Genomic DNA, 16,738 nt, shown 5'->3' on the forward strand with positions numbered 1-16,738 from the left:
GGAGAAGTAGAAAAGGGGAAAGGCAGACAGGTGGAGAGGTAAACAGGTGGAGAGGTAGACAGGTGGAGAGGTAGACAGGAGGAGAAGTAGAAAAGGGGAAAGGCATACAGGTGGAGAGGTAAACAGGTAGAGATATAGACAGGTGGAGAGGTACACAGGTAGACAGGTGGAGAAGTAGACAGGTGGAGAGGTAGACAGATAGATAGGTAGACAGGAGGAGAGGTGGAGTGGTAGACAGGTGGAGATATAGACAGGTAGACAGGTGGAGAGGTAGACAGGTGGAGAAGTAGAAAAGGGGAAAGGCAGACAGGTGGAGAGGTAAACAGGTGGAGATATAGACAGGTGGAGAGGTACACAGGTAGACAGGTGGAGAAGTAGACAGGTGGAGAGGTAGACAGGAGGAGAGGTAGACAGGTGGAGAGGTAGACAGGAGGAGAGGTAGACACTAGACAGATGGAGAGGTGGACAGGTAGACAGGTGAAGAGGTAGACAGGTGGAGAGGTAGACAGGCCGGCAGGTGGAGAACTAGACAGGTGGAGAGGTTGACAGGCTGGAAGGTGGAGAACTAGACAGGTGGAGAGGTAGACAGGCCGACAGGTGGAGAAATAGACAGGTGGGGAGGTGGAGAGATAGACAGGTGGGGAGGTAGACAGGTGGAGAGGTAGACAGGCCGACAGGTGGAGAGGTAGACAGGTGGAGAGATAGACAAGTGGAGAGGTAGACAGGTGGACCATACATTTACATTTATTCATTTAGCAGACGCTTCTGCTAAAAAAAAGATCCAAAAGCGACTTCCGAGAGCTTTACAAAACTGTATGTCACTGAACATAACAACGAGATAGCCCAAACATGAAGCATACATTGTGAAAAGCAAATAAGTGCCAATGGGAAGAACCATAAGCTGTTTCTTGTCTGTCAAAACATACAGTACTTTGGATACTAAAATCCACATGTGTGCTATCACAGTTATTAACCTTTTAAGGAGCGAGTTATTTTTCCAAAACGGAAGCTAGCTAGTTTTAGTTAGCTTCCGTTACCTAGCAACCTAGCATAATACTCGTAGCAATGCTACTACCTGCTAGTGTTACTTGTTAGCCTCCTAATTGTAAATTTTGAAGCCATACTATAGCGTTTGTCATTTATTTTTTGTCTATCGGAAAATAGTCGGTTGGAATGTTCAGAATCACATATGTGTGACGCTACTCCTTAACGGGTTAAGATCATTAAGCAGGAGACATACAAAGTTATGGCCACCAAGATACAACACTTTAACAGTTATGGTTAGCATTCCAAAAAAAGCCCAGTGTCTAAAGCGTGTTTTGAACGCGAGAGGAAACTGCATCAGGAACTCTCCAGCTGTCTGTAGTATCAATGTAAGTTTCAAAGTATTCAATGTTGTAGTTGCATCATTGTACAGTAGTAACAGTACTGGTGCTTACCTGTACGGGAATCCTCTGCATAATGACGTGTTGGACCTTAATTATTCAACATCACGCATTGAGGAACACAGTTGGGCTTCCATAGCAACCAGTGTCAGGTGACTAGCTCACGCAACCTCATGGCATTGTTATCTGAAAGATCACTCAGGGCATGAACTTTGCAAGGTTTCCGTTCCTTCATAGTCTAGCAAGTGGCTGAGAAACTGAAAATATTATACAGTCAGGTCCATAAATATTTGGACATTGACACAATTTTCATCATTTTGGCTCTGTATACCACCACAATGGATTTGAAATGAAACAATCAACATGTGCTTTAAGTGCAGACTTTCAGCTTTAATTTCAGGGTATTTACATCCAAAGCAGGTGAACGGTGTAGGAATTACAACACATTTTATATGTGGCCCCCCCCTTTTTAAGGGACCAAAAATAATTGGACAAACTAACATAATCATAAATCTAATTGTCACTTTTAATACTTGGTTGCAAATCCTTTGCAGTCAATGACAGCCTGAAGTCTGGAACCCATAGACATCACCAGACGCTGGGTTTCGTCCCTGGTGATGCTCTGCCAGGCCTCTACTGCAACTGTCTTCAGTTCCTGCTTGTTCTTGGGGAATTTTCCCTTCAGTTTTGTCTTTAGCAAGTGAAATGCATGCTCAATTGGATTTAGGTCAGCTGATTGACTTGGCCATTGCAGAACATTCCACTTCTTTGCCTTAAAAAACTCTTTGGTTGCTTTCGCAGTATGCTTCGGGTCATTGTCCATCTGCACTGTGAAGCGCCGTCCTATGAGTTCTGAAGCATTTGGCTGAATCTGAGCAGATAATATTGCCCAAAACACTTCAGAATTCATCCTACTGCTTTTGTCAGCAGTCACATCATCGATAAATACAAGGGAACCAGTTCCATTGGCAGCCATACATGCCCACGCCATAACACTACCTCCACCATGCTTCACTGATGAGGTGGTATGCTTTGGATCATGAGCAGTTCCTTCCCTTCTCCATACTCTTCTCTTCCCATCATTCTGGTACAAGTTGATCTTGGTCTCATCTGTCCATAGGATGTTGTTCCAGAACTGTACAGGCTCTTTTAGATGTTTTTTGGCAAACTCTAATCTGGTCTTCCTGTTTTTGAGACTCACCAATGGTTTACATCTTGTGGTGAACCCTCTGTATTTACTCTGGTGAAGTCTTCTCTTAATTGTTGACTTTGACACAGATACGCCTACCTCCTGCAGAGTGTTCTTGATCTGGCCAACTGTTGTGAAGGGGTTTTTCTTCACCAGGGAAAGAATTCTTCTGTCATCCACCACAGTTGTTTTCCGTGGTCTTCCAGGTCTTTTGGTGTTGCTGAGCTCACCAGTGCGTTCTTTCTTTTTAAGTAAGTAAGTAAGTAAGTAAGACTTTATTTATATAGCACATTTCATACAAGAATTGCAGCTCAAGGTGCTTTACATAAAATCAATAATACAAGTGATAAACAATTCAAACAAAAATAAAAATCCCAATAAGATCTCTGTTCAAGAGAGAAACCAACTTTAAACATGCATCTTAAAAGTAACAATAATATAATTAATAAAAGTAGGAAAACCCTTTTGAGATAAAATTACTTAAATGCTTCGGTAAAAAGGTAGGTTTTAAGCTGTCTTTTAAAAATGTCTAGAATGTTTGCTTCCCTAATATCTATGGGTAATTTGTTCCATAGTTTTGGGGCGTAATTGACAAAGGCCGAATCACCAATCTTCTTATGACTGCTTCTGGTGACCTCTAATAGGCCTGCATTTGATGATCGCAGTGTTCTAGCTGGTGTGTAGTTTATAAAGGAGTTAGCAATGTAGCTAGGTCCTTGTCCGTGTAGAGCTTTGTATGTGAGGAAAAGGACCTTAAAGTCAATTCTGAAGGTAACATGGAGCCAGTGTAAAGTAGCTAGGACAGGACTAATGTGTTCTCTCCTTTTAGTTTTGGTTAATAATCTAGCTGCAAAATTTTGAATGAGCTGTAGTCTTTCAGTGGTTTTCTTGGGAAGACCAGTGAAAAGTGCGTTACAGTAGTCCAGCCGGCTGGATATAAAAGCATGAATTAACTTCTCTGCATCATTTTGGTTTATGAATGGTCGTACCTTTGCTATATTCCTCAGGTGAAAGAAAGCTGTTTTGGTCACTTTATTAATGTGAGAGTTGAAATTCAAATCTGAGTCCAGGATTACACCAAGACTCGTCACCTCTGGTTTAAGACAGGGGGTTAAGCCTCCAAGATTCTTAATAAGCATCTCTCTTTTGGATTTGGGGCCACATAGTAGGACTTCGGTTTTGTCTTCATTTAATTTAAGAAAGTTATCATTCATCCATTTGTTTATTGCCAACAGGCAGTTGGTAATGGAATTGATGGCCGTTGCATCGTTGGGTTCAGTGGATATATATAGTTGTGTGTCATCCGCATAGCTATGGAAATCTATGTTATGTTCTCTAATTATGTCGCCGAGTGGTAACATATAAAGAGAAAAAAGTAATGGACCTAAGCAGCTTCCTTGAGCAACCCCGTAGCAGTTCTCATGTTTCTTGGACCTATGGTCACCTAAACTAACATAAAACTTCCTTCCTGTGATATATGATTTCAGCCAGTTCAATACACTATCCGTGAACCCAATAAGCTTTTCCAGTCTATTGATTAGGATGTCGTGATCAATTGTATCAAATGCTGCACTGAGATCTAACAGGATAAGGATAGAGACTTTATTTGCATCAGAGTTTAGTCTGAGGTCGCTAATTATTTTGGTGAGAGCAGTTTCAGTACTGTGATATTTCCTGAAACCTGACTGCGAGACTTCCAGGATGTTATTTTCTTCAAGAAAAGAATTTAATTGGACTAAAACTATCTTTTCCAGTACTTTACTAATAAATGGAAGGTTTGATATTGGTCTGTAATTTGCAAGTAGACTGTTATCCAATTTGGGTTTCTTTAATAGGGGCTTTACAACAGCTGTTTTGAAGGCATCTGGGAAGACGCCAGTTCTAAGGGATGTGTTTATAATCTCTAGCACCGGACCTGAGACACTATCAAACACTTGCTTAAAGAATGTTGTGGGTATAGGATCAATATCTGAGGTTGTGGAGTTAGATTCGCTGACAATTTTGGAAAGTTCACTAAGTGTGATACAGGTAAATGTGCTCATGGTTATGTTGCAGAATCTACTGATGTCAGTTTCGACCCCACTATTAATAATACTAGCTCTGATCAAAGTTATTTTGTTCTTGAAGAACAAAGCAAGCTCTTCACATTTAACTGCTGAGGATGGAGGTGGGGCAGGGACAGTGTTTAGCAGCTGGTCAATGGTGGAGAAAAGAACTCTGGAATTTCTGGCATTTTCTGTAATAATGTTGGAGAAATATTCTCTCCTTGCTAGACGGATGGTTTTGTTATAGGTGGTTAGTGTATCTTTGTAGATATTGTAGTGGATATTGATCTTTGTTATCCTCCATTTTCTCTCTGCTGCACGGCATTTTCTTTTCGTTTCACTAACATTTTTATTTCTCAGCCATGGGGAGGTTATGCTTGTGCACTTCTTTTTGGTTTTCAGTGATGCAACAGAGTCTAACACAGATAATAGTGCATCATTGAGGTTCTCTACCATTTCATTCAGAGAGCAATCATGATTAGTCGGCTCATATAGAGCAAATTGTTCAGAAAATGTCATCATAGCTGTATCGTCTAAATATCTTCTATAGACTAAGAATTCTTTTTTGTTTTTTGTTAGGATAATTTCCACATTAAAAAGTATATAATGATGGTCTGAGAGGGGTAGATCAGTTATTGAAATATTATTGATATTTAGTCCAGTTGTTATCACTAGATCTAGTGTGTTTCCGTGTCGGTGTGTTGGGTCTGTTATGTGTTGAGTTAGATTGAAACTGTCAAGGAGATTTAAGAGCTCAATAGTTCTTGGGTCTGCTTTTTTATTTACTTGGATATTTAAGTCTCCGTTTAAAACTACTTTGTCATATCTAGTGACACATAGTGATAATAGTTCAGAGAATTCTTGTATGAATATTGGCGAGTGCTTGGGTGGCCGATATATAATAACAAAAAGTATTGATTCGGTTTTGAGCTCTATAGCAAGATATTCATATGATGTGAATTCACCTAGCTCAGTGATTTTGAACAACAGTTTAGAGGAGAAAATAGCTGCGACTCCTCCACCTTTTTTTGATGTCCTTGAAACTTGGTGAAAGCTGTAATCAGGCGGACACGCTTATATCAAAGTTGCTGTTGCCGTGTCATTGTTTAGCCAGGTTTCTGTTAGACAGATGCAGTCTAAGTTGTTTTCTTTGACCAGATCATTAACTAGAAATGTTTTGTTATTTAGTGATCTAACATTTAGAAGGGCCAGTTTCATCTGTGAGGTATTAACAGGGGTAGATAAATCTGTTGGAAGAATATGGATAGTTATGTGACTTCTAACACTAGTTTCAGGTTTGTAACCATGCATTTTACCATGCCATTTTCTGTTTGTGATGATGACCGGTATGTCCAATGAAATAGCATGGTGGCTGTCCTAGCGTAGCTTTTCTTTGGGAAAGTCTCTGTCACTGAGCTGTTCCATCACAAGGGAATTCATCCGGGGGGTGCAGATCTGTGCAGGGCCCATGTCCTTGCAGGAGGCTGTTTGAATGTTCTGTTCTGTTCCATGGGAGGTTGTTTGGGATGCGTCAGTCAGCTTAGACACAACAAGGATAGGGAGAGAAGCTTGATTTGTGGTCAGGAGCACGTGATTGATATTTGCTGTTAGTAGTCGAGATCCTCTACGGTTTGGGTGGAGTCCGTCAGCTTGAAAACGGTCTGCACAGTTCCAGGACACATTGAAGTTGTCGATAAATCTCAGTTTGTGTGTCAGACAGACAGATGCCAACCATGTGTTGAAAGATAGTAGTCGACTGAAGGCTTCTTTTCCTCTGCGAAAGCATGCAATCGGTCCACTGATGAATACATCTTGATATCTGTTGAGTGTGTTCAGTAGCTGGGTGAAATGTTTTTTAAGTATCTCAGTGCCAGTTTTCTTGTGTAGGATATCAAACGAGCCAGTGTGGATGATAATCTTAGGGTTGTTTGGTTTATTGTTGAGGATTGTTTGTACCTCTGACGACAGTTCCTCGACAGATGTGTTGCTAAGACAAATATTTTCTGTCTTTGCCAGTTTAACATGTGCTGTCATGGCATCTCCAATCAAGATAGTGGCCATATGTGGTGTTGTGTTTGCCTTGTCAGTAGCTGCGGGGCCAGTTCTTATCTTATTTGGGTTAGCAATGATAGGACCTTGTGCTAGGCCAAGGTTAGACACTGCGTTAGTGCTAGCAGTAGATTCTATAGTGCTAGCAGTGTTAGCTCCTCTAAGTGTTGATGGGCTGTGGGTAGTCTTAGCATACCTTGGATCTTGATAATCCTGTGATATTGTCTGATTAGGCTTGATAGGGGGTCGAACAGCGCCCCGAGTGGTCCGAGAGGGGCTTGGAGTGAAATGGGGGACTCCCGGTCGCAGCAGACGATGATGTGTTGGATTTGCATGTGTGTACTAGCTACCGTCATGGTGTGTCGGCGATCTGGGCCCTTCATGTTTGTTAGCTGCGTGGCTAGCACTCCTGTGCCTCTTCGCCTTGGATTCCACACACAAGGGAGAGAAAGTTCCCAGTGGTTCGAAACTGTTTCTGAGTGTGACAGGAGGAGAGGTGATGCGGGAAGAGTTTCTGCCTCGCTTTTTTTGCTGTTTATCCTTGGTGACAGTCCCATCTCTGATGAAGGTAGAAGCGGCGCTAGGCCTCTTTGGTTTAGCGCCGAGAGCAGGCCATGACTCATCCGGTCCAACGGCCGGTGGAGAGAAAGCTGATTCCAAGGGTGGCTCATTGGCAGGTAGCTTAGCCTCCGGGCTAGGTAGCATGGAATCTATAAAGTCTTCGGTCTCTCTGATATCTAAGAGGGTTCTGACTCTTAGCTCCAGTTCGACTATCCTCTGAGTAAGTTGTTTGCAGTCATTACAAGCCATAGTTCTACAGGGAACAAGCTTAAGTTTGCTTGCCTGTGGTCAGTCTTGGAGGGCAGCCCAAAATACTTCTGTTCTCCTTGGGCTTCAGTCCTCTTAGGTTGTTCCTTTTTGTAGTATTTGATTTTGAGTAATATCTTCAAAATCTATCCAAATGATTGAAACTTCAGAGCATTTCTCCGTGAATAACTAGACAATACGATAGAAGCCAAGCAGGGAAGCAAGCAGGGAAGGTCAGGGGGAGGAGAGGGAAAGAAAATGCGACTGCCTTCGTTGAGAGCGTAATCCAGCTGTTTAAGAATGTACCAAACAGTTGATTTGGCCACACCTAATGTTTTTGCTATCTCTCTGATAGGTTTGTTTTGATTTTTCAGCCTAACGATGGCTTGCTTCACTGATGGTGACAGCTCTTTGGACTTCATATTGAGAGTTGACAGCAACAGATTCCAAACACAAATACCATACTTGAAATTAACTCTAGACCTTTTATCTGCTCCTTGTCAATGAAATAACGAACTCCCTTTATGAGGGAATAACATACACCTGGCCATGGAACAGCTGAGCAGCCAATTGTCCAATTACTTTTGGTCCCTTAAAAAGGGGGGGGCCACATATAAAATGTGTTGTAATTCCTACACCGTTCACCTGATTTGGATGTAAATACCCTGAAATTAAAGCTGAAAGTCTGCACTTAAAGCACATCTTGATTTTTTCATTTCAAATCCATTGTGGTGGTATACAGAGCCAAAATGATGAAAATTGTGTCAATGTCCAAATATTTATGGACCTGACTGTACATTTAGTCATTTAGCAGACGCTCTTATCCAGAGCGACTTACAGTAAGTACAGGGACATTCTCCCCAAGGCAAGTAGGGTGAAGTGCCTTGCCCAAGGACACAACGTCAGTTGGCATGACCGGGAATCGAACTGGCAACCTTCGGATTACTAGCCCGATTCCCTCACCGCTCTGCCACCTGACATTGATGGTTTTGTTATTTGTTCAACATAATGCACCAAACAAACATTCTTGAATTAGAATTAAAAATATTTCCGACAACATCTACGTCTGTATGTTATATTGGGAGTCAGGTGGCTGAGCGGTTACAGAATCAGGCTAGTAATCAGAAGGTCGCTGGTTAGATTCCCGGTCGTGCAAAATGACGTTGTGTCCTTGGGCAAGGCACTTCACCCTACTTGCCTTGGGGAGAATGTCCCTGTACTTACTGTAAGTCGCTCTGGATAAGAGCGTCTGCTAAATGACTAAATGTAAATATTGGATAGTGGAGAGCAGGCTACAGTAGCGCCAAGCAGCCGGCAGAGGGCAGCACACACCACTGTGTGCAGCTTGCTGGACAGAAGCCAGACAGGAATAGTCTCTTGTTGTTTTGAACAAAAGACGAACAAAAAGACCACTTTAACCTCAACTTTATCAACCGATAAATATACATTTGGAGCATCAGTTTCAACATCAAACATAATAGAGCCATACTTTTATACATATGATATTCAGTGACAGTAGTATATTCAAAACAAAATACAAAATATGTGAAAAAGGTGACAATATACAGATCAAACAACTAACCATCACAGTTACGATACACATAAAACATCAAGTGTTTTTCTCTGCACTCATCAGTAGAGGAGATCTTTACGGTGCAGAGGAAAGGTGTGAATATGTACAGTATTCGCCATGCCAGTGGAATTAAGATGGTAAAATAGTACGATAGTGTGCTACTCAAAAAACCCATACAAATAAAAGAAGAGAGAGAGAAAGATGAAAAGGAAGAGAGAGAGAGAGAGAGAGATGAAAAGGAAGAGAGAGAGAGAGAGAGAGTAGTTTAGAGGGCCTGACTGTGGCCAGTTGAGCGTCCTCCTCCAGAGACAATATGAAAACACTCCTTACCCAAGGCCATCTGCAACTCTGAATACGCTAACACTCATGCTGCTAACAAACACTCTGCTAACACACACTGGTAACACATACTGCTAACACACACACTGCTAACACAAACTGTTAACACACTCATGCTGCTAACACACACACACTGCTAACACACACACACTGCTAACACCCTCATGCTGCTAACACACACTGCTAACACCCTCATGCTGCTAACACACACTGCTAACACCCTCATGCTGCTAACACACACTGCTAACAGAAACTGTTAACACACCAATGCTGCTAACACACACTGCTAACACCCTCATGCTACTAACACACACTGCTAACACCCTCATGCTGCTAACATCCTCATGCTGCTAACACCCTCATGCTGCTAACATCCTCATGCTGCTAACACACACACACTGCTAACACACACACACTGCTAACATACTAATGCTGCTAACACACACTGCTAACACCCTCATGCTGCTAACACACACTGCTAACACCCTCATGCTGCTAACACCCTCATGCTGCTAACATCCTCATGCTGCTAACACACACTGCTAACACCCTCATGCTGCTAACACCCTCATGCTGCTAACACACACTGCTAACACAAACTGTTAACACACTAATGCTGATAACACACACTGCTAACACCCTCATGCTGCTAACACACACTGCTAACACCCTCATGCTGCTAACACACACTGCTAACACAAACTGTTAACTCACTAATGCTGATAACACACACTGCTAACACCCTCATGCTGCTAACACACACTGCTAACACCCTCATGCTGCTAACACCCTCATGCTGCTAACACACACTGCTAACACAAACTGTTAACACACTAATGCTGCTAACACACACTGCTAACACCCTCATGCAGCTAACACACACTGCTAACACCCTCATGCAGCTAACACACACACACTGCTAACACACTCATGCTGCTAACACCCACATGCTGCTAACACACGCATGCAGCTAACACCCTCATGCTGCTAACACACACACCCCCCTATTTTGATAATCTGAAACGCAAGTATCAAAACGCAAAGCACAAGTAACTTTGTGGGCGGGACTCCGGCTCGGTTGCTATTTTGCCGGCGGGATAAATGACTTTGCGCCTGGCGCAAATCTAATATGGGTAGGTCCGAAGTAGCTACATTACTAAAGGGTGTGGTTTGGGCGTAACGTGCAATAAACCAGGGCGTCATCTCACATTCCCTTTAAGAGCAGCGCTTGTTCCATGGCGGATTGCTATTATAATGGCGGATTTGCCAGGCACACGCCAGGAGCGGTTCACAGCCAAGGAGACTGACGTTCTAGTCAGGGCCGTAACAGATAGACAAGTGACATTGTATGGGAAAGGCAGAGCAGTTTTCTCATTGCACTAAATTGCCCGCTCAAGCTGCCTACCTATTTTATTTTTTTAATTGTTTAGTTCTTGGAATTAGTTTAACTATTGTACTTTTTTACTTAATTTAAGACCCGTATATGTTTATTGTTTGCACCTTCCTGCCACAGTAAATTCCGTGTTTGTGTAACATAGGCTACATGGCGAATAAACCGAATTCTGATTCTGATTCTGATGGAGATGGGAGAAGAAACCCACCCAAATTATCTTCGGTTAAACAGGCGTGGGAGAAAATTGCAACAATTGTTACAAATCATGTTCACATACATAGAGATTTCTCATGAAAATCTTTTTATAAACATTGAAGAAATGTAACACGCCATAAATCAAAACAATGTAACGTAGCTTCGCAGAAAGAAGACCCTGGCCTCGCCAGCAGTGTGCACGGACCAAGCTTGCGCCCTTAAAATAGCATCTGAATAATGCTCCATTGACTTTAGACCACGTTTTTCCTGGTCATTGGCGGAATTGTTTTTCGGAAACTTCAAAATAGCACCAGGGAACGTTTGCGCCGGAACACGCCTCCTTTTTCGCTGAACCGCCCACGTGAGCGCAAGGTCATTTCGACGTGCGTCTGTGGAGGGAAAAGTCCGCTTTGCGTCGAGAACAAACTAGGAATGATACTTGCGTCGTTGACAAAGTCAATTGCGCTGGGTGCAAGATCGGGCCCACAGACTGCTAACACACACACTGCTAACACACACAGACTGCTAACACACACACTGCTAACACACTCATGCTGCTAACACCCTCATGCAGCTAACACAGGTAGCAAACACACTGCTAACACACACATGTTAATCTGAGGACTCACTACAATCAGTCTGACATACACACTTCAGAACTACATAACTACATAAGGGAGTGAGGGAGGGGAGAGAACGGAGGGGGAGAGGAGGGGGAAGCCAAGGATTATGGATGCGTGTATTGTAGGGAGGAGGGAGAGAGTGAATGGGGAGGGGGCAGGGGGGTTGTGTATTCCAGAGCAGAATGTTCTCTAACGAAGGCAAATTTTCAACTTTCAACATTCCAATATGTTGACTTAAGCAGCCGGTCCCAGAAGCATGCCGATGGGGCATGTTCCCCCTTTCACTCTTTCTCACATCCCCCTTTCTTCTCTCTCTTTCTCTCTCTCCCTCCCCTTTCCTCTCTCTCAGTCTGTCTGTCTCTCTCTCTCACATCCCCCTTTCCTCTCTCTCTCTTTCACGTCCCCCTTTCCCCTCTCTCACTCTCTCTCTTTCAAGATCCCCTTTTCTTCCTTCCCACTCCTGTCCTCCACCCACCTTCCTCTGTCCTCCACCTATCTAGCTCTGTCCTCCACCAATTTAGCTCTGTAAGCTGTTTGGTGTGGAGGTCTACCTCAGAGAGGAAGTTTCTAAGAACGGGTGTGATTGAATGCTGTTTCCAGTCGTGTGTCTCTGGTCAACATGAAAGGGCTAGGGTTCACCCATGATCAGACTCTAACCCAGCATAACCAGACTCAAGCATGTGTGCCACCTTGATCATGTCAAAGGTGAAGGATATTTAGGACTGGGTCTGGGACTAGTTTTGGAACCGGGGCTAGAACTAGCTCTGGGATTGGGACTGGGACCATCTCTAGGACTAGAACTAGCTCTGGGATTGGGACTAGAACTAGAACTGGGACTAGGTCTAACTCTGGGACTGGGACTAGAACCATCTCTGGGCACTGGGACTGAGACATACCGAAGGGAAGGAAACAGAGATCCAGATACAATCTTTCATTTTCAAATCTGAACACATAAACTCAATCAAAAACACTGCACATTACATATTTTTGGCGCTGACAAGCTAAAAAAAAAAAAAGGCATCAGCTCTTATCTGACTTCAGTGCTTTTATAAAAATATATGATATGTTGGCCTCACCCACCCCGCAGTTTCTCCTGAAGCCACATAGTACAATGTGGCTTTAGACTGCAGGTATAAAAATAAAGTGTGCTATGACCAAGTGACCTGAGGGTGTGATGTCTAGTATCAATGATCCCCACAAACAGGGCAGTCTGCTGAAACAACTGCCTACCTGGCTATTTACCTGGCAGGCTGACTAGCAACCAGGTTGACTAGCTACCTGGCTGGTTAGCTACCTGGTTGGTTAGTTGGCTGCCTGGCTTACTACCTGGTCGGCAAGCTGGTTGGATAGCTGGTTGGCTGGCTAGTTAGCTACCCGGCAGGCTGGTTAGCTACCTGGTTGGCTAGTTGGCTGCCTGGCTGACTACCTTGTTGGCTAGCTGGCTGGCTAGTTCGCTGGATAGCTGGTTGGCTAGCTACCTGGTTAGCTAGTTGGTTGCCTGGCTAGTTAGCTTGCTGGCTGGTCGCCAGGATGGTTAGCTGGCTGGTTAGCTGGCAATGGGTTAGGGTTTTCCATGTTTATCTTCACAGGGTTCAACAGAGTTCCATAGCGAATCTCTGGGGAGTCACACCCCCCTGAGGAGCCACGCCCGCTAGGCCTTAGGATGAAACTTCCTGTATCTCTACACACACAAACGTAAATGTCAGTCAAGTCTCCGAAAAATCAGGAGAATATTCTTCTCTTCCAAATATGGAAGACAGGAGGGCGGGGCTTGTGCTTAAGGGGCTGGCGATGGGTCCTATGTCACCATGTCTCTGCCCTCATTGGCTCACTGGGGCCCCTCGCCACGCCTCTCAGTGACTCTTCTCCACCCAGTCCCAGCTCTCGTTGCTGTCCTTCCTGTTCTTCTCCGCCTCCAGGATTTCCCGGTAACGGCGACGGAAGAAACCCATCTGGAAAGGGAGAGAGAAGAGGAGAGGAAGGGGGAGAGTGTGAGTAAGTGAGAGAGGGAGAAACAGAGGGTGACAGGGAGAAAAGGGGAGAAGGAGGGAGAGAGAGGGAGAGTGAGATGTTTGTGTTTACGATGGGGAAAGAGATGAGTGAGATGAGAGGGAGAGAGAGGTTGAAGGTGAGGTACAGGGGAGAGAGAGAAAGGGAAAGGGTGAGGTACGGGTGAAAGAGGGGTAGATATGGGTGAGAGACGGGAAGAGAGGGTGAGGTTAGAGGTTCAAGGTGATGTACAGGGGAGAGAGGGGCAGGTACAGGGGGGAGAGAGGGGCAGGTACAGGGGGGAGAGAGGGGCAGGTACAGGGGAGAGAGGGGCAGGTACAGGGGAGAGAGGGGCAGGTACCGGGGGGAGAGAGATGGGCAGGTACAGGGGTGAGAGAGGGGCAGGTACAGGGGTGAGAGAGGGGCAGGTACAGGGGAGAGAGGGGCAGGTACCGGGGGGAGAGAGATGGGCAGGTACCGGGGGGAGAGAGGGGCAGGTACAGGGGTGAGAGAGGGGCAGGTACAGGGGAGAGAGGGGCAGGTACCGGGGGGAGAGAGATGGGCAGGTACAGGGGGGAGAGAGGGGCAGGTACAGGGGTGAGAGAGGGGCAGGTACAGGGGAGAGAGGGGCAGGTACCGGGGGAGAGAGATGGGCAGGTACCGGGGGGAGAGAGGGGCAGGTACAGGGGTGAGAGAGGGGCAGGTACCGGGGGGAGAGAGAGGGGCAGGTACCGGGGGGAGAGAGGGGCAGGTACAGGGGTGAGAGAGGGGCAGGTACAGGAGAGAGAGGGGCAGGTACAGGGGTGAGAGAGGGGCAGGTACAGGGGTGAGAGAGGGGCAGGTACAGGGGAGAGAGAGGGGCAGGTACAGGGGTGAGAGAGGGGCAGGTACAGGGGAGAGAGAGGGGCAGGTACAGGGGAGAGAGAGGGGCAGGTACAGGGGTGAGAGAGGGGCAGGTACAGGGGAGAGAGAGGGGCAGGTACAGGGGGGAGAGAGGGGCAGGTACAGGGGAGAGAGGGGCAGGTACAGGGGAGAGAGAGGGGCAGGTACAGGGGAGAGAGAGGGGCAGGTACAGGGGAGAGAGAGGGGCAGGTACAGGGGAGAGAGAGGGGCAGGTACAGGGGAGAGAGAGGGGCAGGTACAGGGGTGAGAGAGGGGCAGGTACAGGAGAGAGAGGGGCAGGTACAGGGGTGAGAGAGGGGCAGGTACAGGGGAGAGAGAGGGGCAGGTACAGGGGAGAGAGAGGGGCAGGTACAGGGGTGAGAGAGGGGCAGGTACAGGGGAGTGAGAGGGGCAGGTACAGGGGAGAGAGAGGGGCAGGTACAGGGGAGAGAGAGGGGCAGGTACCGGGGAGAGAGAGGGGCAGGTACCGGGGAGAGAGAGGGGCAGGTACAGGGGAGAGAGAGGGGCAGGTACAGGGGAGAGAGGGGCAGGTACAGGGGGGAGAGAGGGGCAGGTACAGGGGAGAGAGAGGGGCAGGTACAGGGGTGAGAGAGGGGCAGGTACAGGGGAGAGAGAGGGGCAGGTACAGGGGAGAGAGAGGGGCAGGTACAGGGGAGAGAGAGGGGCAGGTACAGGGGAGAGAGAGGGGCAGGTACCGGGGAGAGAGAGGGGCAGGTACCGGGGAGAGAGAGGGGCAGGTACAGGGGAGAGAGAGGGGCAGGTACAGGGGAGAGAGGGGCAGGTACAGGGGGGAGAGAGGGGCAGGTACAGGGGAGAGAGAGGGGCAGGTACAGGGGAGAGAGGGGCAGGTACAGGGGAGAGAGAGGGGCAGGTACAGGGGAGAGAGAGGGGCAGGTACAGGGGTGAGAGAGGGGCAGGTACAGGGGGGAGAGAGAGGGGCAGGTACAGGGGTGAGAGAGGGGCAGGTACCGGGGGGAGAGAGAGGGGCAGGTACCGGGGGGAGAGAGAGGGGCAGGTACAGGGGAGAGAGAGGGGCAGGTACAGGGGAGAGAGAGGGGCAGGTACAGGGGAGAGAGAGGGGCAGGTACAGGGGTGAGAGAGGGGCAGGTACAGGGGAGAGAGAGGGGCAGGTACAGGGGAGAGAGAGGGGCAGGTACAGGGGAGAGAGAGGGGCAGGTACAGGGGAGAGAGAGGGGCAGGTACAGGGGAGAGAGAGGGGCAGGTACAGGGGAGAGAGAGGGGCAGGTACAGGGGTGAGAGAGGGGCAGGTACAGGGGTGAGAGAGGGGCAGGTACAGGGGTGAGAGAGGGGCAGGTACAGGGGGGAGAGAGAGGGGCAGGTACAGGGGTGAGAGAGGGGCAGGTACCGGGGGGAGAGAGGGGCAGGTACAGGGGAGAGAGAGGGCCAGGTACAGGGGAGAGAGAGGGGCAGGTACAGGGGAGAGAGAGGGGCAGGTACAGGGGAGAGAGAGGGGCAGGTACAGGGGAGAGAGAGGGGCAGGTACAGGGGAGAGAGAGGGGCAGGTACAGGGGGGAGAGAGGGGCAGGTACAGGGGGGAGAGAGGGGCAGGTACAGGGGAGAGAGAGGGGCAGGTACAGGGGGAGAGAGGGGCAGGTACCGGGGGGAGAGAGAGGGGCAGGTACAGGGGTGAGAGAGGGGCAGGTACCGGGGGGAGAGAGAGGGGCAGGTACAGGGGAGAGAGAGGGACATAGATGAGATAAATGGAGATAGAGGAGATAAAGGGAGATAGATGAGATAAAGGGAGATAAAGGAGATAACGGGAGATAGATGAGATAAAGGGAGATAGAGGAGATAAAGGGAGGGTTAGGATTAGATTGATGGAGATAGAGGGAGACAGAAAGACATGGAATAGAAGAAGTGTGGTGTGGTGTGTAGTTGTGGTGTGTGTGTATTACCTTCCAGAGGAGCACAGCGAGCAGCAGGAAGAGCAGGATCCCGATCAGCAGGCTGATGGCTATGATCCAGCCCACCACATAGCCTCGCGGCTCCTGGCTGTGTAGCGCCTCAAACACTAGCTGTAACACAAACATCACGGTTACTACACCCACACACGCACCACGAATACTACACACCCACCACGGTTACTACACACACACACACACCATGGTTACTAAACACACACACACCACAGTTACTACACACACACACACCATGGTTACTACACACACACACCACGGTTACTACACACACACACACACACGCAACACAGTTACCACACACTATGGTT

At 47.1% G+C, this 16,738-nt stretch overlaps 1 protein-coding gene across 1 annotated transcript in view; it reads right to left on the bottom strand.

Annotated features, from left to right (window-relative positions):
* Positions 1-12,514: 12,514 nt before the first annotated feature.
* Positions 12,515-16,738, bottom strand: part of itga9 (integrin, alpha 9) — a 113,979-nt gene continuing 109,755 nt past the window's right edge. Inside the window, exons 27-28 of the mRNA XM_062462892.1 lie at positions 16,407-16,522; positions 12,515-13,550 (exon numbers count right to left, since the gene is read on the bottom strand). Coding sequence (XP_062318876.1) covers positions 13,452-13,550; positions 16,407-16,522 — 215 coding nt within the window. The 3' untranslated portion in view covers positions 12,515-13,451. The remainder of the gene's footprint in view (positions 13,551-16,406; positions 16,523-16,738) is intronic.

The sequence above is a fragment of the Osmerus eperlanus genome, chromosome 6 (assembly GCF_963692335.1).
Source record: "Osmerus eperlanus chromosome 6, fOsmEpe2.1, whole genome shotgun sequence".
NCBI lineage: Eukaryota > Metazoa > Chordata > Actinopteri > Osmeriformes > Osmeridae > Osmerus > Osmerus eperlanus.